General features: G+C 35.6%; 3 protein-coding genes and 1 non-coding gene across 5 annotated transcripts; 1 reads left to right on the plus strand and 3 right to left on the minus strand.

Moving 5' to 3' along the window:
• The first annotated feature begins 6,503 nt into the window (after positions 1-6,503).
• Positions 6,504-8,571, plus strand: LOC125207210 (putative UDP-arabinopyranose mutase 2). Its single transcript, XM_048106455.2, has 4 exons — positions 6,504-6,899; positions 7,420-7,670; positions 7,762-7,930; positions 8,021-8,571. The coding sequence occupies exons 1-4, from the start codon at positions 6,582-6,584 to the stop codon at positions 8,363-8,365; spliced, it is 1,083 nt and encodes a 360-aa protein (XP_047962412.1). The 5' UTR covers positions 6,504-6,581; the 3' UTR covers positions 8,366-8,571.
• Positions 8,572-8,810: 239 nt separating this feature from the next.
• On the minus strand, positions 8,811-15,224 carry LOC125204952 (DNA binding protein). 2 transcript variants are annotated; one of them, XM_048103724.2, is made up of 14 exons: positions 15,007-15,224; positions 14,315-14,422; positions 14,100-14,228; positions 13,434-13,997; positions 13,195-13,327; positions 12,726-13,070; positions 12,295-12,564; positions 11,258-11,733; positions 11,067-11,152; positions 10,769-10,987; positions 10,406-10,534; positions 9,707-10,060; positions 9,475-9,593; positions 8,811-9,157 (listed from the first exon to the last, which is right to left on the minus strand). In XM_048103724.2, exons 1-14 carry the CDS (start codon positions 15,109-15,111, stop codon positions 9,066-9,068), a joined length of 3,129 nt encoding a protein of 1,042 aa, XP_047959681.1. In that variant the 5' UTR covers positions 15,112-15,224; the 3' UTR covers positions 8,811-9,065. The 2 variants fall into 2 exon arrangements, with proteins under 2 accessions (XP_047959681.1, XP_047959680.1); XM_048103723.2 differs by having other exon boundaries at positions 12,726-13,073.
• A 268-nt stretch (positions 15,225-15,492) lies between these two features.
• TRNAD-GUC (transfer RNA aspartic acid (anticodon GUC)) lies at positions 15,493-15,564 on the minus strand. The gene has a single exon. It is a non-coding gene; the product is annotated as a tRNA-Asp (tRNA).
• A 1,263-nt stretch (positions 15,565-16,827) lies between these two features.
• LOC125208328 (suppressor) lies at positions 16,828-17,805 on the minus strand. The gene has a single exon (XM_048107912.2). It carries the CDS (start codon positions 17,729-17,731, stop codon positions 17,000-17,002), a length of 732 nt encoding a protein of 243 aa, XP_047963869.1. The 5' UTR covers positions 17,732-17,805; the 3' UTR covers positions 16,828-16,999.
• Positions 17,806-27,260: the final 9,455 nt, after the last annotated feature.

The raw sequence follows: 27,260 nt of genomic DNA on the forward strand, positions 1-27,260 counted from the left end.
ATTGGAGATGCTCTTAGAGCATCCACAATAAGAATAGGCCAGCCACTCTCTTCCCCTGCCACGTCATCAGCACTAAAAATCCACCTGCCACATCATCATTTTACTCAAATAGGCTAGCCTAAGGCCAGCCACAGGCTAGCCGCAATAAAAATAATTAAAAAACAACTACATTTACGGAATTAAATTTACGATAAATTACGGAATTAAATTTACGAGACATATATGGGAAAATTCATTCATTTCATTTTTTAAAAAAAGGTACATAGATAAAAAAAAGTACATAATTTTTTATAAAAAAAAATGGGCTTCACACACGAGCCCCGTCTCTCTCTACTCTTCATCGTCGTCGCCGCCGTCCTCGCCGCCGCCACCTGGGACCTCCACATCGGTGGCATCTGAACCCCCCATCTGTGCCCTCGCGACATCCAAATCGACCCGCATGCTCTCGAGCATCGAGTGAAGAAACCTCTTCTCCGTGGGGTCAGTGGCTGCCTTCCAATCCTGGAAGACCTTGTACATCTGCTCCCGCGTTTTTTTACGCGAGAAGAAGGTGTACGTGGGTAGGGGGGCGGGGGCTGCCGACTGGACCTCCTGGGGCGATAGGGGGGAGGATCCCCTCGCTGCCCGTTGCGCCCGCTTTTGGCCAACCGGGTGAGTGCGGGTCGCAAATGATGGAGGGGACGGAAACTCCTCAGTATCCGGGGGGAGGTCGTGGGAACCGCCGCTGTTGCCGCCGCCGTAATCGCCGGAATAGTTCAACTTCTGCTTCTTCGGCCACCCAGCGTCGACCCCCGCCCGAAACTTCTCGGAGTCCTTCAGCACCAGATAGCAGTTCTAGAAGGTGAACTCCTTATATTTCCCCTTCACGGGGAACAGACTCTCCGCTATCCTCCGGCAGTCCTCCTCCGTCTGCCCACTACTCCTCATGCGGAGGGCGTTGGCGTACAAGCCCGAAAATTGGCCGACCGCGGCCCTGATGCGTTCCCACCCCTTCCGGCACTCCTCCCCGGTGTAGTCCTTTCCGTGCGGGCAGTTCTTCCTGTATGCTGCTCTAATCTTAGCCCACATGTTGACGATCCGCTGGTTGTTCGCAACCAGCGGATCGTCGCAAACTGACAACCACGCCTTGGCCAGGGCGACATACTCATCTTCCGTCCACTTCCTCCGTGCGGGGTGTCGTCAACATCCGGCTGCGACGACTCGCCGACCACCTTGCTCTTCTTCTTCGGCGCGGCCCGACGACCCCCCTGATGGAACCGGCAGCGGAAGCGGTGTTGAACTTGATTATCATAATTTTACAATTATTAATCACACCAATAAATCACATAATAATCAGATCTATTTAGCAAATTATTTAGACAAAATCTATTCGCGTAATTATCACATGTATCATGCTCATAACTTGAATTAATCATGCTTTAAGAATATTGAAACCTAAAACAAGCTTTTCTACGGAGCAGAAAAGTACCTAATTAATTCTCCAAAAAATTGAAGATGGCTAGCTTCTTCTCCACGTGATGTTTTGAATACTAGACCACAAATCTTCTCTCTGGTCCCCGAACTGTACTACTACTCCAATATCAGTGTGGGCTGATCTTACTAGAATACTATGACTTAAATAAAGAAGACAGAAGAAATCCTTTTGGGAATAGGAGTGGAATTCGAAAATTCCTACAGCTGGGGAGGCTTAAATTTTCGAAAATTACAAATAATGAAATTGTGTTATTTCTGTCTCCTTTATTCTCCTATTTATATTAAGTTCCTTTTGGGCCCAGACAGGGATCTATGGAAGGTTTTGGATATGGGCTCATCCAATTTACTTTTTACTAATTAAATTGAACCCACAATTTAATATAAGTTATAATTGGAATATTACGAGCAACCACTACAGAAGTAATATTGAACTCTCCCCATCCAAATCCGAAATTACAAGTAATCCGGGTTTCCGTTTAACTTTCATTTCCCGCGCTTAAGATTAAAATGTCCATTAATTAATTAATGTCTGCTATTGACTTAATTAATTAACTTCTTGTTAATTCCAAGAGTGGACTTAGCATGAAACGTTGATTTATTATTCATAGAGTAATCAAACTCCAACTAGCTAGGTTCCGAATAATAAAACATTGTTTCGCGCTCCTCTTGAGGACATTATCAAACGAGACTCAGCTCGCGCATGATTCAATATAATAGCAATCCTAGCACCGCTAGATATTGATCACCACTACCCAATATATCAGGATAATTGGGTTACGAAAAACCCGCACCATTTGATAAGTCAAAGTAATGCATAATCAATACCGTATGCTCAATACTAACCTACTTTGATTAAGAAACAAATATTTATCAAGACCTCGCCTTTCAGTAGATAGCCTAAGGACAAGTCTTGCTGTTAGATCCGTTCAGTGCTATACCACACCAATGTCATCTTATTTCAGTAAGGCTTAGAAATATGCAGACTGACATTGCAACCTTTCTCGATGGATAGTCAAATTCCATCTAGGTTATGAAATTCATCTTTTTCTTTGTTTAGAACTGACCGTGTTACCTTAAAGTGGACGACGCCCACAACCGGTCTACTAAAACAAAGACTTAGACTTTGTTAAGTTAACTTATACATTTAAACATGTATTAACATCTATTAAATGTAAAACATAACAACATTATGACAAAAATAATCTGTTTTATTCATTGGAAAATAAAATAAGAGTTTTCAGTATTCAATCACTCGAAACGTGATTTCTAGTATACAAACTCTAACACCCCCACCCCCTAAAGTGTCCATCTCCCCGATATCGAACCCCAGCTCATGCAATGAGAAACGGTCATCCCAGTGAACTGCGTCTCCACTGGGGTCGACGTGTGAGACGAAGCTGTCAAAAAATCAAGAGTGGGACGATAGACCGTGCCCCCCCCCTCCGATGACCCCTGCAACCCGGGATGCATACCAGGCTGCTACATACCGGGATGCATCCCTCCTTGAGCGTCCGCCATCAATCCCATCATCTGCTGTAGCATCTGCTGCGGCATCTGGGGCATACCCATCTGCCCCTGCATCCCCCCTGCGCGCCCGCCATCAACCCCATCAACTGTTGCCAAGGGTTGTTGTACCCTTGGCCCATCTGCCCGCCCATCTGCCCTCATCCAGACCCCACGGGTACCGTGAGAGTCTGAGATCCGCTCGTCGCCAGACTGAACTCGTTGTTATTGTCCATCGCTCGATGTTGCTCTTGTACATAAATTTAGAGAGAGAAAAAACTCGTTAAAACAAGTGGTGCAAATGAAAATGAAACTAAAATCGCGTATATATAGTGTTTCAAAAAAAATCAAAAAATAAAAATAAAAAACGGCGCTGGCCGGCACGCCACAATGGCGGCCAGCGCCTGGAAATTGGCGTGCGCTCGCCGGTTTCTACGCCGATTTGTCGCTAGCCGGTCCCAATGGTTCGGCTAGCCGACTGGCTAGCGACGCGAATCAACTAGCCGGTGCACTAGCCGCCATTGTGGATGCTATTAAGAGTTAGGGTTGCAATAGTGGTATAGAATAACCAATCATTTTTTGTAGACAAATGGATGTAAATTTAAAAGTCTTGCTACCAATGACTCGAACTCGGGAGTTTTGACCTATGGCATTACATAGTGCTTGGCTAACTTACATCCACATATTGCAATCAATCATTTATTACGAGGAATTGCACAATACTCCTTTTCTTTTTCTATACATTCGAGCCACTATTGGTCAAATAATTTGTGGATCAATCAATTATTTTGAACATTTCTTAATATTTAGATATTATTACTCTTATTTGATAAGAAATGACTTTGTTATTTACAATTTTTAGATATCGAACACCAAAAGTATGTCACAATTTTCTTTTTTAACATCTACCAAAAAATATCATTTTCTATTTTGATAATACTACCATATACCCATTCGTTAAACTCAAGCCTCTAATATAAGAACGTTTCAATTTTCAACAATTTGATTCAGTTTCTTCACTCATACCATGTCCAAATAATTATGTCTATCAAACATTTGTTCAAACATATGCCTTAAAAGAAATGTTCATTTTCTATGGACGAAAAAAATATAAAAAGCATTTTGTATGGGTTCATATAAATTACAAAAGTTTCTACTCCAAATCACACAATAATTCAACCTGATAAAAACTAAAAAATATTCAAATAAATGTAAACAGATTTCACCTGCAAATAAGGCTCCTTATATTTATTGCGATTGTATCAAAATATTTATACCAAGCAACGCCCACATTAGTATTGGACCGCTTAACTTATAAAAAGGGCATTCATTTTTAATCATTATGCTTCGCTATTTATTTGGGCCTACGAATTTATGTAAGCTTTCGAAAGAGATAGGACAATTTAATCCAATTTTCACTTATATTCGGTCACAATCATATACCCCCAAAATATTTTAATAAGAATTGATTGCACCCCTAATATGGGGAATACGTGTTTGACACTTATCTGAATGGTAAAATATAGCACATTTCTTTTTAATTTTGTCCAATATTTGAGATTACTTTCCAAATCCACAAATGGGGAAAGTTCTACTCAATTGTTCAATCTCCCCTTTTCACTAAACTCATTTGACTACAATGAGATTTCACAGTCATGTGTACTTTTAATATATGAAGAGCAATGGTGACTAATCAGTATATTTTTTAAATTTTCTATATACAATGTTCATTTTGACATATACAATTGTAATAAGAAGATAAAAGAATATGCTCCAACAATATTCACATATATGTATATTTTTTCAATAATCAAAAGAACCTTTGTGACTTGTGTCACATCACATGCACAAAACAAGGTCGCATGTCTAAGGCCTTAATTTATATACATGATCCCAATTAGTAGAACGTGTTAAACTACGTGCAGGAAGGATTAAATGTAGCCAAAAATAGGTGACAGTTTGCTGTAAATCCATGTTCTTACAACAAATAATCAATCATGGAAGGCTTGTTCTAACCATGTTCTATTCAAATTCAATATATATTTATATTTTTATTCCACTCTTTATCTGTCAGCTCATCTACACACAACTTTCTCTCTCACTGAGAAAAAAAAGTACATTCTGTAAGTATTTGATTTCATGTGGGGTGTAAATTATTTAATTCCATCTTCAAACATCCAACACGTCGCAGTACTATTTTCATTATTTTCAATAAAAAGTTAACGCCAGCCAATTTGTCCAGCTCTTCGTCGGTGCCATTTTTTTTTACTATTTGCTTATTTATGGTCTTATGGAGAAGAGGTTTAATCTAAAAACGAATTAAATTCTTTAATAGCCATGTCTCAATATCACTGTTTTATTTCTATTCAAATTTAAAATTCTGACTTATTGATGCCAAAAAATGATTCAAATTTACGAAACTTGAGCAGGAGGGTTCGATATGGCCTTAAAAAAGTTTGAAATTCAAAATTTATACGAAATATATTTGCATAATTTCTACCTAAAAATGATGATGGTTTGCTATATATTTTAGTAATGTCAGTATTTTTACAAATAATCTAAATTGTAGAGATATAAAGGATGATTTACTTCTTTTGTTGCTATTCATGGACAATTAAATTGTTTGATTTTGTTTGTCTCAAATGCATGATGTGTGATTGGACCGGTGGAAAATATTATCATGACTTAATAAAGGGGTCATAATTTTCTTCTTCTTTGTGATAAAGACATTACAAGAATTTTTAATATTCAAAATCTCACTCCAAAACAGCCCATGACAGTTGTATGAACTACAAAGAGCAAGGGCATGGGCTTAATTTGATTCTAATTTTCAAAATTTGAAAAATATTGGTGAAAAGTTGTTTCACTATTTTAATCCATTAGATTACAAAAGCAAAAAGGTGTCATTTTTAGATCCAAAACGAACAAGGATTGTACCATTTAATTTCAAATAACTCTTAGCAAGCACAAATTTAATGGAATGGGCTCATCGTCTCATGGAATTGATGATTATTAGTATAAAATTATGTCAAAATTCCAAATTTCCATCCACAAATCAGTGAGATATTTGTTGCACATTATATCAACCGACTTTATCCCAACAAAAAGGGGGAGAAAAAATTTAGAATCTTTAAATATCTTCAATGAGATGGTCAACAAATACTACTACTACTACTTAGGAGTAGTTAATTACACTTAAAAATAAAAGCAAATTGCTAAATAATTCGTCAGTGAAACACATTTTTAAAAATTTTAAAAATACATTACCAATGATACATGGTGGTATATTCAGTCGATATAAAATACTACATGGATATAATGACGAAGGACAAAATAATACTACCATCTAATTAAGTTTAAAAGGTGTTTTGTTCATTCTTCGTAATTTATGTTTCAAATTTTGTAAAGATAAAACGCACCAAAATTTTTGACCATGATTTACCCTAAAAATAATTAAATAAATTACAATAAAGGAGAAATAAATACAAAGACCAAGGCCCTCAAGACTCCATTCTTCTCTATATAAGCCAACCTCAAAATTCAGAAATAGCAGCCCATCCCTCTCTCTCTCCTCAACCTCAAGCATTGCAGATTCGCAGGCTACAATGGCGGAGCAGAAAGCGACACCGCTGCTGAAGGACGAGTTGGACATAGTGATTCCGACCATCAGAAACCTTGATTTCTTGGAGATGTGGAGGCCCTTCTTCGAGCCCTACCATCTCATCATTGTTCAAGATGGCGACCCCTCCAAAGTCATCAACGTCCCTGAGGGCTTCGATTACGAGCTCTACAATCGCAACGACATCAACAGGATTCTCGGCCCCAAGGCCTCCTGCATCTCCTTCAAGGACTCTGCTTGCAGATGCTTCGGCTACATGGTCTCCAAGAAGAAGTATATCTACACCATCGATGACGATTGCTTCGTGAGTGTTTCGATCGTTTCGTTTTTGTTAATTTTTCATGTGTTTGTGGTCAATTTCGATTCAAGATCGGATCTTTGGCGTTTTGCTTTTGTGTGTTTGGTTGGGAGTGATGTGAAAGATTGGATCTTTGATGATGGGTTTGGATTTTTTCTCTTGGGATGTTTGGGGTTTAACGTGGGTTTTGAATTTGTGTTTGGATCCGATTTTGATTTGTTAGTTTCTAGTTCGATTTGATTCAATTTTGTTGATTTGTGAAAATTCAGATTAGTTGCTCATGGTTTGTTGAAGTATTTTGATTTGTTCAAGATGTTGATATAATGCATATACTATGCTGATTTATCTTGAGAAGTTTAGATCTAAAGCTTTGATCTTCATATTATGAATAGCTCAATGGACATGTTTATGCTATGTGTGTGAAAGCATGAAAAAAATTGAAATTTTGTTGACATTGTTCTGAAATATTTTATTCAACTTCTACGAATTTGTGCATTGTTGACATTATCCTCACCAATGTGTGCAGGTTGCCAAGGACCCGACTGGGAAAGACATCAACGCTCTCGAGCAGCACATTAAGAACCTCTTGAGTCCATCGACTCCCCATTTCTTCAACACCCTATACGATCCGTACAGGGAGGGTGCGGACTTTGTCCGTGGCTATCCTTTCAGCATGCGTGAGGGTCAACACACTGCTGTCTCTCACGGCCTATGGCTCAACATCCCTGATTATGATGCTCCCACTCAGCTTGTCAAGCCCCGTGAGAGGAACACCAGGCACGCCTCACTGAAGTTCTTAAGACTGTTGTGATACGTTTATAACTTGTGATCATTGCTAATTGTTCTTGATCTCAATGTGTGTTTGCAGATACGTGGATGCTGTCCTGACGATCCCCAAGGGAACCCTCTTCCCGATGTGTGGTATGAATTTGGGATTCAACCGTGATCTCATCGGACCTGCAATGTACTTTGGACTTATGGGAGACGGCCAGCCCATTGGGCGATACGATGACATGTGGGCCGGTTGGTGCACCAAGGTACAACTCCTGCACTTCGTCGTACCATCTTCGTTCCTTTGAAACTGTAGGGGTGCTTAATAAAGAAATGTGATCTTTCCATTCGTGCAGGTGATATGCGACCACTTGAACCTTGGGATCAAGACGGGGCTGCCCTACATCTGGCACAGCAAGGCGAGCAACCCGTTTGTGAATCTGAAGAAGGAATATAAGGGAATCTACTGGCAGGAGGATATCATCCCGTTTTTCCAGGCGGTGAAGCTCCCCAAGGAGTGCACGACTGTGCAGCAATGCTACCTTGAACTGGCGAAAGAGGTGAAGGCGAAACTCTCAGACATCGATCCCTACTTCACTAAACTGGCTGATGCTATGGTGACATGGATTGAGGCTTGGGATGAGCTCAACCCTACTGGACCAGGAGCTTCCTCTGCTGCTCCTGCTGCTGCTGCTAAATAGATTTGCATCAAAATTTATATCAGTAATTTTAGTTTCTTTACATTACTGTCGTTTATTTTTAATCCTGAGTTGGTTAGGGGTTTGATTGGAGAGACGTTGGTTAATTTATTTAACCTTTTATAATTTATTAAGATTTTTGTCTTGAGGGATTATTTCATATTATGTCAATTTGGATTCTTCGAGTATTATTCATATATATTTTTCCATCCACTGTTCCTTGATAATTTCTGTCCATTTGAAGCTTTTGATCTACATATACCAATACATTTCCAAGTGTTGCAAACTTAGGTGTTAAGAAAATGGTTCCAACCAATATCACTAGTCTTGTCAGTAGTGTAGAATGTACAAAGCTGAACTCGGTGAATTACCTTTGGCCTATTTTATTACTGCTACTGTTATTTTCACTTTCAACATAATTTGAAAAACAAATATGCGAGCATCAAAATTGAAATTGGTATAATTATACCATGACTGACTTTGAATAGACTGAATTGTCTTTTACTTTGACATCCAAAGAAAACTGAATATAGGATATCATTACACTGATATGTACATATATGTTTATGCATGTTGACACTTTATTGAATCAGACTCTTCAGCTAAGTCAGATGATCAAGACTTAGTACTACAATATAGTCCCATTGATATTTGGACTGCCTATAAATCTTGCAATGTCTATAAATATTGCAAGACTTCTTCATCATGGTAGATAGACCAGCAGCTGGTCTTCGCTAGCGATGGCCAAAGCTCCCAAGTTCGAAGTGTCAGTTGTAATGCATGAAACTCTGCTACCTGAAAGAACAATACATATACAGACCTCAATCAGATGCTCCTCCACAAGATTTTGATGGACTGGGAATTCTGGGGAGGGAGAAGCAGTGATCAAGGATTTTTCGACTATAAAATTAAAACTGGAAGGGATTGCAGGAATGAATGAGGATGATCAAAGATAAAAAAATATTAGTCAATTGACAAAAATTCAAATAGCATAACTTGCAAAATCATCAAGTTAAACATCTCTTTTAATTTTGTCTAAATCAACAAACTAAACATCTTCACGTTGACCAAAAGCCTTTCTGCTGGAATGCCAGATAGACTGAAAAAGTTACCTTTGAAGGTTTGTAGGTTTCCTAACTTCTTCCCTGTGGATAACTCCAACGTGTAAACTTGACCATCGCGTGTCGCGATAATTCCATGACCAGCAGATGTGGCAGTAGCAGCAGTAGTTCTGCAGGGAGAATTTCTACCAATTAGGAGAAGACATCGTTGATTTGGATGGGAGGCAATGAACTTCCTAGATTGACTGATTTTTCATATTTAAAGTTCAGAGAATAAATATACCCTTCATCCAATACGCTTCCAGTGATCACCATATTGTTGACCAACAAAGCAAGCCTCCAACATCTGCGTGCGTTTTCTTTTTCTTGCTCACATGAATGATAAGATTCATCATCAAGGTCAGAGGCGGTTGAAATCAGAAGCCAAGCAGCAACATCTTTATCCTCTGCTGAAAAGAGATGATTATCACTACATCCGAAAGACCACATTTTTGTGGCATCCATGATTTCAGCTACCAATGCCTCTGTCTTATACTCTCCTTTTCTTTGCCATCTGAAGATACTGACAGGGATAAACTCCATAACTGACATGTCTGCACAAGAGAACCTTGACACAAGGATGCGCTTGTTGATGTCCCTGTGCATGATGCAGAAACTGTTCTTTTACCAGAATATTGGTGAAAAGCAAAAGAGACCAATGTATCCATGTTTAATCAGAATATTTCCGAGGGAAAAAATTTTCCATGCTGCAAAGCCCCATTACTGAAATAGAGTACTTAAGAATCTCAGTGCCTGAGCAGAGCTCAATTCTTAGTTATCACCGAAGAAAATATACATACTGAGCAATGGACATAATTTATGCAAGGCTTTCAAGTGAGTAAGCATAAATATTGGATTGCAAAACCAACTACAATAGATAGATGGCACATAGTTGAAATAACTGACAGTATGATATATTTCTAAAAAGGAAAAGGAAACAGACCATATGCCAAATGTCCCGAATCCATTGTGGCCAATGATCAAAGCAGCAGACTTTGGAACTTTATTCATCTCCACTATACAAGGAAACATGCAGTCAAATGTAGGCAAATTCCAATCTTCTTTCTGTCCACTACATATTAGGAAGCACGAGAGTTACAAGGAAATACGGATTATCCAGATATGAAAAATAAACATCAAAATCATTGAGACATAATTAAGCATTTTAACGGTGCCCTACTAAAGTCAATGCATTCAACCAAAGTCATGAGAACCATGCCATAAAAATTATCAACTGTGAACACTACTCAGTTTCCATAGCTTGAGCTTGATGTGATTTTTACAAAAAGGAAATGCATTGAATCACCTCCATGCGGAGTTCATGTTCCACAGCTTTAGCTTCCCATCCTCCTCGGCTGCCAGAAGGAAATTAGGTTCACAAACTAATAAACTACAAACACCTTGAGCTGTTTTCAGTCTTGTCACTAGTGAGGCATATCCACTGTTTAATTTCACAATTTTAACTGCATTCTTCTCAAAGCCATCTGAAGTACAAGCAGAGCACAAACACTCCAATTTACCATCCCTATAAGCAAAAGCACAAAGTTACTTTAAGAATAATGTAGGCATTTGTGTACAGAATGGGACATATGTGGAACCATTACCTGCAGTGAGGGATTTTAATGCTGTTTAGTAAAACAAGCGATTCACCATCTGGAGTTAGTTGCAATAAAGATCTCTCAGAGGCAATCTGTAGAAAAAAGTCATAAATTAAATATTCTGAAATGAGCAAGTCAAAGTAATAACATCAGGAAAAGAGAGGAACAAGGAAAAATGATATCATCATTCATCTTACATCTCTGCCAATTGTATCTTTGGAAATTTGTGAGGATATTGGCACATGACCAACTAATGAAGGACTCCCCATATTTTCTCCTCTCTTTGAGGTTTTGTAAACAAAGAGGATATCATCCTTGTGCTCTGTGTATCCACATTTAACACATGTGAAAATCTCATTCTCTTTGACAATCAGCTGCACCATTGAAATCGGCATAGGGTGAATGTAGCATGAAAAAAGCCCAAGATCACCCTGTGACTTCAGTTTGTGCTGGATGTTTGACCTTGAATCATAACTCATTTTGACGTTTCCTGTCAGAGTGTAGGAACTTGTAGTTGGTAATTGTAGATTTGAGGGTGCATTCTCACAATCTGTAGTTGGTATCATGTTATCAATGGATGAGTTGTCAAATCTGGCTTGCTTTGAGTTGGCAGTAACTTCGCCAGAGACAGCATCTGCTACAGCCTTTGATGTAAGATCAGCCTTCCCAGTATCTGTTTATGCATTCCATGTCACTTTATCAATGACTGTATTAGTTAAACAGGACCTTTTTACATCTCTTGACATGCTACACTGCTTCAGAATCCTCAGTTATATAGGTACAAAGCTCTAAGTTTCAAACTCAGGGAATTTGAGCCCAAAATTTAGGTTCACCAGTGATAATTAGAATTAAACAGGACAAGCATAGGGGAAGCTGATAAGCAAGGTAAAAGAACCCAGCATACTTAACAGTAAACAAAGACTACTGTGGATGAGAGCAGCTGAAGCTTCAAGCAATGAAATTCAAAGATTAATTCTTTAGGTTTTTGGTTAATATAAACTTCAACTGTTCTATATGCTGACCTTTAGTACAATGCTATGTATAATCGATAATACTTCAGAAACTGTTTTATGATCTCATTAATTGAAAATGAGTCTCAAGCACAATACGCAAACCAAATGCCCTTAACTAGTCCATATTCCAAACAGAATTTTGCCAACACCAATAGAAAATTTTGATTCGAAACCATTACCAATTTTAGGCCTCTTAAAAAGGTAACAATGAAAAGATATACCAGGCTTGCTAATTCCACTATGACAAGGGAGGCCACACATTTCACCATTGATTGTCATCTGTGCGGGAGAGTATAGATCATGTGAAAATCGCCCAGATTGGACAGTATCAGCATGAAGAAGCAACTCTTGAGTACTATAATTATCAAAACTATCAGGCACCACAGGGTATAAGTTGACAGAGGTGCAGACAGCTGAATCACGAACAGCACAGGGGATACATGCCTTTTCATTCTTCCTCTGCATAGCTGAATGCTCAACTAGCCCTTTCACTGGAAAGTTTGTAAAATAAAATTATAAATTCAGGACTGATTATATTGGGTTTATAACAAATCCTGAGGAACCCACAAAGAAAGCAGCAAGGCAAGTGCCTCGGTTAAAAATAAAAAATAAACAATTGTCTGATTCGTTAAGTGATAGCTTAACACCTTACCAGTAGTTGAATCATTCATGGTAGGGCTGGGCATGTCATTGTTTTCATGAGATCTTTGAGTATTCAGAGATATTTTACTTTTCTTTTTCTTTCTAGAGAATGTTTTAAGTAAAGGAACTGCTCTAGGAAGTAGAATTTCCATCATGGACTTGGCTATTTCATCACCAACTGATTCAGCATCACACTCTTCTGAGTTTGTGTTATAAGGAGAAGCTTTGACTATTTCATCTTCCAGAAGTGAGTCAGTCACTAGAACCTCAGGATTCTTAACAACATTGAAAATTGCACCTTCCTTAGTTGAGGGCTCAAACACATCTTTGTTTTGGGAGGAAACAGAAGAGCTATCTGCTAAAGAAACAAGTATGACATAACTCAAAAGTTAGGGGAAAATAGGAAACTAAAGCACTTTTAGCCAGTGAGTGCTTGTAAGATAGCTTAACTGCAACCAAACAAATTAGAGCTACAATACCTCCAGATTCCAAAGTGTCAGCTACGCAAAGATCAGCACTGGCAACCGGTATGTCATGCTGCACATTAGTTGCTCCATCCCTATCTTCTGGTATTATGTTATTTTGGACCCCAGTACATGAGGCACCACCACTCTATCATGAATATACATAGCTAATTAGATTTATGATCTAGCTACACATAAATTTTCCCCTCAATCTACAGAAAATATATTAACTTTAACATCATAAATAAACTTACAGATTCTTGTTGTTTGTGCAGGTTATCAATATTGCTTTCTATATGGTTCACAGAACTAGTTAGTTTTTTTCCTTCAGAAAGGGACTCCCCTATATTTAGATGATCAAATTTGTCAAAAGTATTCAACTTTACACCTCCGTCAGCAATAGGTATACATTTTTGTGGCCTTAACGACCCTGGAGTATAACAAACCCCAGGGACCTCGTTTGCAGCAGCAAAAGTTGAAAGATCAGCGCTTCTACTATTTGATTGATCTCTCTGCTTGGAGGTTGAATAGCTACCATTCTTAGTGTTTTCTTCCTTCTGAAGTAGTTCTAAAGGAGTCCCATTAAGTCTTCGTCGACCATTTCTGCTTTTCTTCCCTTTAGCCTGTGAAATGACCAAACATGACAGCGAATCAGGTCCAGGATCAGGAGCTGATGGTTCGCCTTGCAGCTGATAATTAGCCTCGTGAGATCCAGCTGAAAAGTTTGATATGGTCAAACTCTGTTCAGCAGGCCCACCAACATTAGTGGCCAATTCCCTCAGTAACCTCAGAACAAATGTGTTTTTGAATCCAAAAAACTGCATGTTGCATAAAACAGAGGAAAGTCATATTGAGTTGGCTATCCACCCAAGAAGAAGGAAGTACTTAAAAGCAAAGGAAAAGTAGTTAAGTAGATGTACCTCTACTGCATCTATCTTACACGAAAATCTCCTTGCATGCAACGCCTTTGAAGAACCCTTCTTCTGAAAACGTTCCCATGCAATCTCTGGCGTGTCTCCAGAACACAACTTGCCGTCAGTAGAACTGATCTGTATGATGAAATCCAATCTTATTAGACTATCACATGGTCATATACACTGATGTAAAACTGCACCAGATTTTTATGCCTACTCACCTTAAACAATGGGCCTTTAAGACCCTCAATAATTTCCATTGAGTAGGTGATCCCATTTTGAGTCCTCACCGATTTGTAACCAACAGGATAAGGGTAGCGGTCTTTACCCTGAAAAATGCGACAAACTATCAAATACAAATGTCAGAGATTTGCAACACCGAACACTAAGCATAAGTGTAGACAGCTGCAACACTCCTCATCTAAATAACTTGGTTAACACAAGGTCCTTAAAAATTGTGGTGCTCACAAGTCACAAGTAAAGAACAACTACTTTGTTACTAGAACTCAATGTATAAAGGAAAATAACATAAAAGACGGTCATCATCAAGTTGCCAAATGAATTGCCTCTCTTGCTGCACCACATATCATATGTAAACCACATGCATTTCGGCACAATCAATTAAACACTCAAACAACATTACAAATAAAACATACTCCATAGTACTCTTCATTTCTGAAAGCAAATCTAGTCTAAAACAAAACAATTTGATCTAATATGGATGAAATTGAATTAGTGAATCTATAAAAAATGGAATTCCAACACAAAGTCGGGTGAAAACAGAAGTGGATAGCGACAACAAATCACATGCGTTTCTACTGAAATTGAAGCTAAATGCCTTGTAATAAGTAAATCGGAATCAAGAGAACGGCAGAAAATCAAAGATATAAATAGTAGAAAGATAAAATCAAACCCTAGATGAACTCCAATACTTCTTATCCCAGGCACCATTGTAAAGCTTTCCGATTGATATTATTTCAATGTCGTCAGATTTATCATCCTTCCTTGTTTTCCCCATTAATCCGAACAAAATCGTCGATCTAAGTGCCTGTGTGTTGAGAATTTGAGCTAGATAGTGTCTCTGTGTGTGTGGTGCGTGTGAGAGAGAGAAGGCGGGAATGATTCGTTCCACCACGGCTGATAAATTGGTACTCGCGCCATATTTCAAACTCAATAAACTTATTTTAATTTGCTTTTTCAAACCTATATTTGTTTTTCTAAATTCCATAAATTTCGTTTACAAAAATATAAAGCTGATTTCAGAAGCATCATTCACCAAAAAATTAAAACAGGTAATCAAAAAGTTTTATTTGAACATTAATCTGGAAAAAAAGAGTTAATATGACAAATTTAATCTTTTGATAAATACGTAACAAAAATATTTGGAAAAAATTATATACGCCGTTGCCGGGGATCGAACCCGGGTCACCCGCGTGACAGGCGGGAATACTTACCACTATACTACAACGACCTGGTTGTTAGATTGGTCAGAATATTATTCTATATTATATAAAGGGAATTAATGGGCAACATTAGATCAAATAAATCAACGTTTTCCCACCTTCAACAAATGCATCCAATTCCGATCATATCATATTACATCTTCAAAAGAGAGATAATTTTCTAACCATTCCAGTATGTTATAAACTATAAAGAGTTCAAGTCTTTCGAATATTGTAGGCATGTGTATGCGTGCGCGCAATGACGAATATGAAACTGAACTTGTGGGGTCGCACATAATTAAGAAGATAGTCGCTAGCGTCAAAAAGGAGAGGTGGTTGATGATCATTGTTAGGAATGGATAACAGACAAAGAAGGGGAGTAAACCTCAACCCCAAATAAATGGAGTGGAGTTATGAACTGAATAGTTGAATTTAATAGAGTTTTCCATGTGTTGGGTTAGGTCTTCATTTTTCATCTTAATTCTCTTTTTACTTGTTTATTATACCAACCAATATTTATTTACGCACATGATTAAGAAGATTGTCGCTAGTGTAAAAAAGGAGAGGTGGGATGATCATTTGCTAGGAATGGATAGCAAATAAAGAAGGGGAGTAAACCTCAATCCCAAAAAAATGGAGTGGAGTTATGATACTATATATGTGGTCGTGAATTCAGTGGCAGACGCAGAAATAAACGTGAGTAGGGGCTAAATTTTCAATATTTACCTTAAAAATAAATTTATAGGTAATTTAGATTATTAATAGGGCTTTTATATAACAATGTGTATAAAATATGAATAAATTTTATAACTTTGTAGTAGAAAAAAGTAAAAAAAAATGAATTCATTAGGGGCTAAAGCCCCTCCCCAATTGCATGTAGGTCCGCCAGTGGTCGTGACAACATCAATAGTCAAATTTAATGGAGTTTTTCCATGTGTTAGGTTAGTGTCTTCATTACTTATCTTCTCTTTTTACTTTTATGCTTACCTGTTTAGTATACCAACCAATATTTATTTACGTACATTTGAAAACTGAAACTCATTTAATTTTCTTCTTGATTTGCCTTTAATTACGTCAAAGGAAGAATAATGCCTTACGTAAAGTCATATTTGGGATATATCTCGCCAAAATTACTCCCAATTTGGTGCAATGATGATTTATCCTATTTCATGATTCACAATCATATCATCAAAATGATTCAAAATGAGCACTTCGATCACATTTCTTCCAAAAGCTAGCCAAGAAAACGATTGAAAGTTAACACACGATAAAAGGTTGACAAAAGATAAAAGTTGTAAAAAAGCGAAATCCTTAGCGAGATATTTTTTTCACAAAAATCATTTCCAATTCCAAATATCCAATCACGATCTAGAAAGCCAGTACTATACAACATTCAAATAAATAAACAAAAAAAAATCAACATAGCAAATGCAATAAAAAAAAATAGGCGTTGCGTAAATAGCTTTACACTGCCGCAGCGCTGGAAAGTGGAGCTCCGATTCGGATCCGATCCATATCCGTAGTCCCATAAACGGGCAAACCGGTCGAGCAAAAATCCAAATTGGGCAAATCAAATAGATCCGAACTCGAATCCGAATCTTCGCCATCATCAAATTTCCTTTGATCATCTTCATCATCAGCCGTCCATTTCGCCGTAGGGTTTCTAAAGCTCCCGTTGTTGAATCTCAGCCGCCCGTTCCCAATTTCCCCAATTTTTAGCTGAGAAGCCGCCTTCTGCCGATCGGAAAAGCCCTTCAAATCCGCGTACGACGTTTTCGTCGGTGTTTTGGCGTCGCCGGAATTCGCCGATTTCGAATCGCAATAACTCTCCGTGATTCTGAAATGGCTGATGCTGCTCCTTCTCCGATCGTGATCGTCGTCGACGGCGGCGCTCGTCTTCGATTTCTTCTTCTTCTTCGAATTCGCCTGATTGAAGAGAGAATTCAGGAACGTGGCGAGCCGGCCGCCGGGGGAGCTCGGCTGCCTGCATTTCTTCTTCTCTCTCATCAAAATCGACGGGAGATTGTGTGCGTTGATCGCCGGCATGTCTAGGCTCATTCGGGAGGCGGCGGAGGAAGAGAAGCTGTGGTAGCATGGGTTCTCATCAATGCCGGCGAAGTAACGGGCCGCGTCGAAAACGACGATCTCGCCGGAGTCCTTCCGCCGGTGGGAGGAATTTTTGGACGTAACGGACATGATTTTTGGTGTTTAAAAACAAACCTAATTTTTTTCCCTCTTTTTCTTTAGGTGTGAAGGACTTAGCATGTTAGTGATACTATATTTATATGTGTGAGTATGTGTATATTATTAATATATTTATGTTTGAAAATATAGGACATTAGTATTAATTAATGTACGAAACTATGGGAATTAAGGTTGTGGAGATATGTGGAAAAAGGTTTACTTCGAAATGATTTTCTAGATAAGGTCCACTTTATACTTTTATGAGATTATCGTTTTTCCTTTTTCAAGCTTGCTTTTATTTATAATTTGGCCTTATTTTTGTCATACATATTGAAATAAGGAATGTTGTTTTATAGGAGTAACATGTAATTTTCCCATTTTGTTTGCAATGCTAAGTTTTAAAATCATTTTATCATCCATACAAAATTACAAATTGTACAATAAAACAAATATTCTTTTTTTTTCGAAGAGCTTACTTAATTGTAATTACATTAGTATTGTATTGAGTTTAGGAATGAAACTTTTTATCCTTAGACATGTTTTGAAATCAAAAGATTGTGGGGAGCAAAGAAGATGTGTTTCTTTGGATGCTCATTATCTTGATACCTTGATTTTTAACAATAAGGCTTTTATTAAAAAAATTGGTGGGGCTTTGAGATTTAAGTGGTAGTGGAATTAGCTAATTTGTACAATGAATACATCCATCTGCTTTGTTTGTGGATATATCAGATAAGGAGATAAGCCTATTTTTAAATATATTCCAGCAGTTTCCATTTCATAAAAAAAAATTCAAGTAAATTTCTTTTCTAAATACTCCATCTATCAAATTCAAAATGTCTCAGTTGCAGTGCATAAACAATTAATGAAACTATATAGTAAGCTATTCCAAGATTTAAAAGTTTGATTTCATTACTTGCATTCCCTCTGGAACTTCTGTAGTCCACAATTTGACAATATTTTTTTAGTACAAGTTTTAATTGTGTTTGTGTTTATATTGTTTGTGAAAACAGATGGCATTCTATATCATTACTAGTATTTATTTTTACGGGCACGAGTGTAATTAATGCAATTATCACATAATATGTTGTAGAAAATTCTGTTTATTTATTAAAAGCGTGACACAAATCCTAACATGCTTCGCTAATTAAAAAATTTACTTTTTGGTAGTAGTGCAAGCCATGATAGTTTCTAAATTTAATATCATTTAGATTAATTGTCTTTGTAGTGTGAAATTACTATTACACAACTTAAATCTACCTAATTTTCTACATCACCTTGCGGATTTTTAACATTAACATTAATTTCTACAAAATTTGCCCAAATTAATTAAACTTAACTAGAAATTTTAATTGCAAAAAAAAAACAGAATAATAAAACATGATCTATCTTGCAAATGTAATGTTTAAAAAGTTGTATGATTATTGCTACTTAAGTCATGTGCATTGTGGAAAACATAGAACAACACCATATATTCTATTCATCACTATTTTAATTTTCTAAGACATCCCATTCATCACTATTACTAAAACCATTTTATTTCACACACTTACGCTAATTTGCATCATAACCTTTGTCTCTACACAGTACACAGCAAAATTCGACTTTAATTAAATGTTACTACTACCACTACTACTTAAAGCAACCTCGTCCGCGTGTTAATTCATAATTTCGGAAAATTGACATTATTACCTTTTTTTTTGTTTAGGGGTTTATACCGATTAACATAATTCTCAAATACTTTTATCAAAGGTAAGATTTAATTAAAATGAAACTTATAGTAGATTTTTTTATATTAGGCGATATGCATTCAGTCAATATATACCCACTTTTTTTACAGTTACTAATTATTTACTATTAATTCAATGTTAATCACGCCACTTCGTCAATCGTCATAGATAACTAATTGACACTAGAGTCTAGACATACATGCAAAACCATCTAATATCCAGGTAATATATACTCAAGTACTCAACCAAGACAGAATAAAAAGAAACGACAAACTAAAATAAGATATGATCATGTATCGCTACAATACACGTGATATATTAACTTTCACCTAACCCTCATAAACCCTAGAAACGAACGATGCACACGAGCCACTTCTTTTTGCTCGATAAATTTTATGTCTAATCCTTGCCCTAATCAAGTCATTATCATGCCTATCTCATATACTCAACATATAGATTATGATTGCCAAACACCTCTTCAAGAGCCTACCTAGGTTAGGGTAACCCTATTAAATTTATCCTAACTTAAGTGCGATCATGATTAGGACTCGACAACGCATATTATTAAACTTTAAACCCAAAAAAATGTTAATTTTGTTATATAATTTGGATTCAAATAATGAAATTCGAAATTGAAAATAGTAATACACTAAAAATCGAACCAGTTTCGATTTCAAAAACGAAAATACCAAACTAAATCAAACCGAATGGTTGAACTTGGATGCCTTTTCCGTGGGCCGTTCACCTGACACGTGTCATTGTCCCGTGATCTTGCCACCCTGGCTATTGTTGTTGTACTCTCTCGTCTCTATGCACTTCTAATCTAGTTAAAATACATGATACAACATGTTTGGTTGCTTTCTTTTAGTGTGAACCATGCATTTGAAAAAAGGCTGAAGTCCATGACCAATTTTATGTCACAAGTTGATTGATGTCAATTGTGAGCCAAAGAAAAAAGAAGTATCCCAACACCTTATCGAGATTTTGATCTGCTCTTGCATATAGGGCACAACTGGGCCATGCCTAGGCTAGTAATATATGCTTAATGGTAAGATATCATAAATTAACCAAAATATGTCCACCAACGACAATACCTTGTGCTTTAGGAGGTGTACCTTTTAATTGATGCTATAAATACTTATTCATTACATCATCTCCGATGGAACGGAGAGGTAAGGTTGGATAACTACCATATTTACCTTTTCTGTATGAAAAATCATTCTCCAAGGGAAGAGGTATTTGATAAGGTATTATACATTTTTCCATTTTGAAGAGGTATAATGGAGAGGTAAAATATTATAACTACCATATTTGCCTTCTTTTCATGAAAAATCATTCTCCAAGGGAGAAGGTATTTGAGAAGGTATTACACTTTATATTTTTTAATGCATTTTGTAGTATTATTTTATTTTTAAAAAATCGTTTATCTTTTTATATACCTTTTTCCTTTGGAATGTGTTACTTTTTGAAATGGTATATTTTACTTTTTGAGAAGGTAAATAGATGATATATCTCTTTTATTTACTTTTTCTTGTTGGAGATGGTCTTGCCTCCATTCACCAAGAAGGCCGATGTGTATACATCCTGATTTGAATTATAGGATTATCCAGAAAATTATGAAGTCGAAATCTTCCAAAATTCTACATACCAGCTAATATAATTGTTCTCAAAGACGTGGCGTAGCATACACCGTACATTGAAAGTGTCTTCACAATGATCTTGTCAAAATATAAAATATAAAGATTGAAAAAGAATAAGAATAATTAGAAAAGATCAGAAGAGCCCTTTAATTATACATACAATGTGGTGATAATTATGGATCCTATTCGATGTTTGCAGACAAGAGAGCAAATCATGATTTGCATTTATAAATAGAATAAAGATAAACGTACGTTATATATACATATACAGTGATGGAACCAGAAATTCGAATAAGCCGATGCTGAACTTTAAATAAGAAAGGAGGAATATTATATTGGCCAACGGTAGACCATCATAGAATGGACTGTTGAGCTAAGAAAAACCGATTCTTACCGCTTCCGATAATCCCTTCGTCCCATTAAAAATAAAGAGTTTTCCCTTTTAAATTGTCCCACTAAAAAAGAAACCTTTCTTTACCAAAAAAAAAGAAACCTTTCATAAAAAGGAAAGGGAAATTGGTCTCTAAAACCATGAACTTTGCCTAAAATTTGGTATTTCCCATGAACTTTGAAATTGGTATATAATATCACAAACTTTGCATTTTGTTTGGTATTTCCCACGGCATATTTATTACTATATTTGACTAACTTACGAGACTTTTATCATACTTGACACAATTAAATCATCGTGGTTTTCAACGTGACTTTTTATGCTACATGTTATGAACTTAAAAAGTGGTTTCAAATATTATAAAACATATCACGGTTGCCTATGTTAAATAAGATTTTGATGAAAATATCTTATTTGAGTGAGTTCGGGAAATACCAAACAAAATGCAAAGTTCGTGATATTATATACCAATTTCAAAGTTCATGGGAAATACCAAATTTTAGGCAAAGTTCATGGTTTTAGAGACCAATTTCCCAAAAGGAAATAACATCATTTCTACTTTTTTCATCTCTCTTACTTTATTATCTCCTTATTAACTCACAAAACAACACTACATAAAATCATGTGCCGAAAAGCAAACGTTTCATATTTAATGTGACAGGAAGAGTAATAAATAATAATAATAATAATAATAATAATAATAATAATAATAATAATAATAAATAAATAAATAAATAAAAGTTCAATAAATATATATTTTCAAATTTATACAAATCATATAACATAAATTACAACTCAAATTTATAACTAATTATTTTCAAAATCAATAAAAATAAATTATAATTCATATTTTAATTTCATAATAACTAAAATTGTAATTTTCTGAATCAGATAGTTAAATACAGTTCAGAGCTTCAATTTACTGAAGTAAAAAACTTTTCTTCATATTAATTGAAAAATTAGTCGATATTTTAATTAGATTCTTCAAATAAAATACCTACTTCAATAACACCTTCACCCACCACCGAGCTGCCATCACCTCCATCCACCACAGAGCTACCATCACCTTCACCGACTACCAAGCTTCAATCACCTTCAGCAACAACATGGTAGCCATCATCTTCATCCACAATGAAACAACCATCATCTCCAGTCAACACAGTTGTCATTACCTTCATCCACAATGAAGCTGTCATCACCTTCGATCACCATAGGGCTTCCACCACCTCCAGCCAACACAAGGCAGTCATTAACTTTTCACATCAGGATTAGCTTTAACTTCATTCACATCGATCCATTTGTTGTTGATAAATCGGGTCAACTTATGTGGTTGATTCTAAGTGGATGTCTCTTATTCAAGATTGTGAAGGTCAACCACATGTGGCCGGCAGTGGCGGACGCAGAAAAAATTATTGGCAGGAGCTGCATTATACCCTATTTATATACTACTAAATAAATATAATATAATAAAAAATAATACTACTATATTTTAAAAAAAATCACAAATACAACTATAAAGATGATAAATATTTTATGCACAAAATTATTCTAATGCAACAATCAAAATATTACTATGTCGTAAATGTAAAAAAAGAGAGACAATATATAGATCTAATTTGAACTAAACTCCAAATCGAACGAAAAAAAACTCCAATTCTAACATCAAACTCAAATCAAATAATAGTCGGCCTATTTACCTAAAGAAAATAAAAAATTAAATGTACATTATTATAGATAGACTTATCAATTTTGTGTAAATTACTGTAAATATAGTGTCAAATAAATAATGAAATGTTATGTTAGACACAAGATTATAAGATATATATTCAATAGAGTTAATAGGCCTGCTTAATCGGTTCTCCGGTTCTCGGGTACCCGGAACCGGAACCGAAACCGACCGGGTAATTGAGGAACCGGGAACCGGAGAACCGGTTCCGGTTCCGGTACCGGTTCTAGTATTTTTCAAACTTTTCGGTTCCGATTCTACCCGGAATCGACCGGTTCTTACCCGGAACCGGATAATATATTAATTTCAGATTTTTAATTTTAGTTTTAATAAAATTTAATATTTTTACTTAAATAAAAGTAATCCTATTCCTAACTTCCTAGCCAACAACTATGGAGTACATATTTTTCATTTGATATCTCCTCATTTTGTGTATTCAATTGAGTTAGAAATATATCAAAAGAATGTGCTTCAAATATAAATTCGTTTGATATGCTTTCAATTACTAACATATTGTATAGTTTATCTAATTTTTTTCGATTAACCTATATAGTGTATATTTTGATGCACATCTGTATCGTTTAGAAATATATGATAAAATCAAATACTACTACTTTAAAATTATATTAAATTATAAGCCTTATATACACATAGACTATATATATATACTGGGTGAAAATAGGCTAGCATATAGAAAATTAAAAATAACAACACTACTAGTTTTGTGAATATCTCAATCATTGAAGTAATCAATTTCATGACTCATTTTTCCTTCTTAATGTTTTATTTGTTGGCAAAATACTCAATCATTGAAGTAATCAATTTCATGACTCATTTTTCCTTCTTAATGTTTTATTTGTTGGAAGGTATTTTGCTGAGTGAATACAAATAATAATGTAATAAAGATATTAAAGAATTGAAATTTCATAATTTGTGGACTAGGTTTATTTTGTATACCACTTTTGAGACGTAGTTGGGCATAAATCACGTGATTAGTGGTCAAGAACTATATTTGTACTCCATGTTAAAAGTTACTATTGTATTATTTTAGATTTTCAATATTTTGATTTGTATTTTTGTGTGTTTATTTAAATTTTTTGGCATTAATTGTTATATTTCTAAATATTGAATTATTTAAATAAATCAAAATTAAAACTATAAATCGGTTCCGGTTCGGAACCGGAACCGACCGGTTCTTACCCGACCGGTTCCGAACCGGATCCGGCCGGATCCGATTCCGGTTCCGGTTCCAAGATTCATGAAAATTTGTAACCGGGTACCTGGTCAACCGGACCGGGTAGAACCGGAACCGGCCGAATAAGCAGGCCTAAGAGTTAATATCAATTACTAATAAATTATTACTATAACCTATCATTGATGAAGCCATTAATAAAAATTTGATACCTTATGAATTGTAATTTTGGTACATTGTATATACATTCAAATGATTAATGGAATAGTGCTAAATTAAAAGCTATATTATCAATTTAGAATTATTACACTCCCTAATTGAAAATTGAACACATACATTTTAACTCTTAGGCCTGCTTATTCGGCCGGTTCCGGTTCTACCCGGTCCGGTTGTCCAAAAAAACTTGGAAATAGTAAAAAAGTACTTCAAATGATATTAATCCATAGTTGATGGACCTGAAATGATATTTTCTAAGTTCACGGATCTAAAATGATACTTTGGTAAAGTTCGTGGACCAAAAAAGATGTTCCCTCTATTTTTTAAAAAAAAAGACATCTTCTTCTTCCTTCAAACAAGCAGCCATTTTTATCTCTGTAATTTCACCTCTGCAATTTTTTAATTCTAAAGTTCAGCCCCTTCTACCATTCTAATTCTAATGATTTACCCTCCAATAATATTAATTTGGGGAAGGGCTTAAGAGTATTTATGAAATTTTTTCAAAAAATTGAAGTGGAAAAAAACACAAAAAAAGTTCTTGGGAGGGGCTTAAGCCCTTCCTCTCCCCTTACTGTGTCCGCCACTGGTGGCCAGTGAAATTCAACGAACTAACCTATGTGGCTGATTTAATCGGACCAACCTATTTGGCTCGATCCAGTTGTTATTGATAAACCGGATCAACTTATGTGGTTGATTCTAAGTGGACGTCTTTGTGAAGGTCAACTACATGTGGCCGGTGAAATTCACCGGACTTACCTATGTGGCTGATTTCACCGGACCAACCTATGTGGCTCATTTCACCGGTTAGTTATGTTGACAATTTTGTATTTAAGTAATCTAGCTGGCATGTTAAATTTTTCTTTTTCTTATTATGTTCTTTTCTCGTTCATCAATTCCTCACTTTGTTTCTTCTATCGAATTCGTGTTTATGTGTATGTGATAACATGTTTAGGTGTTTATGTGTATATGATAGCACTTTAACATGTTTATCTATATTCAGAAGATATGTTCCGCTTAGTTTGGCGTTGAAAGGAATGTTTTTGCTTCTTCTGAAGGAAGCCGAATCCTCTAAGACTATTATGCATTCAAGGATCATTGTGGTTCAAAGTTTCATGACATTTCACTCAAGGCAAAAGCAAGTGTGAAGCCTGTCTCTGATTTAAATCGACAGAGTTACATAAATTTAAAGTTTTAAGATGATTTTGACGAGAGAGAATCGACATTAATACCCTTTAAGTTTATTTAATAATTTTTTTAATTTTAAATATAATCCATGTGACATTATTTCAACCACTGGATCTCCTAATCTAATGGCTAAGATTTAGTCTTAATTTGTGATTGCTAATTAGTTAGCAATTGATCACTCCCCAATACATAACGGCTCACGTTAAAATGTATTTAGTATCAAATCCACAACGAAGACCAATCCTACACCATTAGATCTTAAAATGAGTGGATGAGATTAAAACTCACGGATTTCAATAAATAGTAGATAAAATATCAATAAAAGGGTAAAATAGTCAATCTGTTATAGCATAATAATTTTCACGATATAGTATATTACGAATATCAACACAGCGACATGAGAATCTCAGCACAAGCACATGAAATTATCAACACAGTTTCATTGATATTGTACATGCATTATATTGAGATTGTTTGGTGCAATTATTGATATAAAATCTCCTTTCAACATATTAGAAAATTGAAATAAAAACTAAAAAATTTCATCAACCGATCATCATAGGAACATATGCAATTGAGATCTTGTTAGAATCCTTATGAAATTACCTATAATTTGATATATTTTTTACGAAAAAATAATTTAAATCGAGAGAGTTACGTAAATTTAAAATTTTAAGATGATTTTGAGGAGAGAAAGTGATTAATTTTAACTATATATCATATATAAGAATTGACATTATTATCCTTTGAGTTTATTTAATATTTTTTTTAGTTTAAAATATAATTAATGTGGCATTATTTCAACCACTAGATCTCATAATCTAATGACTAAGAATTGGCCTTAATTTGGGACTGATAATTAGTTAACAATTATTTTAACCCTATATATAATATTTCTAAAACTTAAATTAAATCCGATTAAACTTAAATTAGTTTTGTTGTTAATTTTATTAAACTAAATTTGAATTTAAATCAATCTTTGGAGAGTTTAGCCATTGTTCTCAAATCTTTAAATTTCCAACTTTGACGTTCAGAATTCAGATTAAGAAACAAACATAGTGATTAGTTGTGTGTTGTCTACTGGTAAAGTAGTTAATGACCGATTCTAAAGATATTATATCTAAGATTTATACTAACCAAAACAGCGATGGGGCTCTTTTATCAAGCTTTTGAAAATAAATTGAATAATTAGAATCTCCTTTTATGTAGTCTTTAATAATATCGCGAGCAGGGAGAGCGAAAGGGGCCGAAACATTTGTAATGGCCCAATAAATGAGGCCCAATAAAATTAACCTCTTCATATTATAAGCCCGGCCCACTTCATTAAACCGTTTAAATTGCTAATTACACTAGCAACTTTCTCGCTATAACTATGCTGTAATCTAATGTGTAACAAACTAAGAATTAGAGTTCTACTTTTCCAAAAATTCTAATAATGCATATGATGCGACAAGATAATATACA

This window comes from Salvia hispanica, chromosome 6 (genome assembly GCF_029641045.1).
Source record: "Salvia hispanica isolate PSC_SH4W2 chromosome 6, Shi_PSC_v1, whole genome shotgun sequence".
NCBI lineage: Eukaryota > Viridiplantae > Streptophyta > Magnoliopsida > Lamiales > Lamiaceae > Salvia > Salvia hispanica.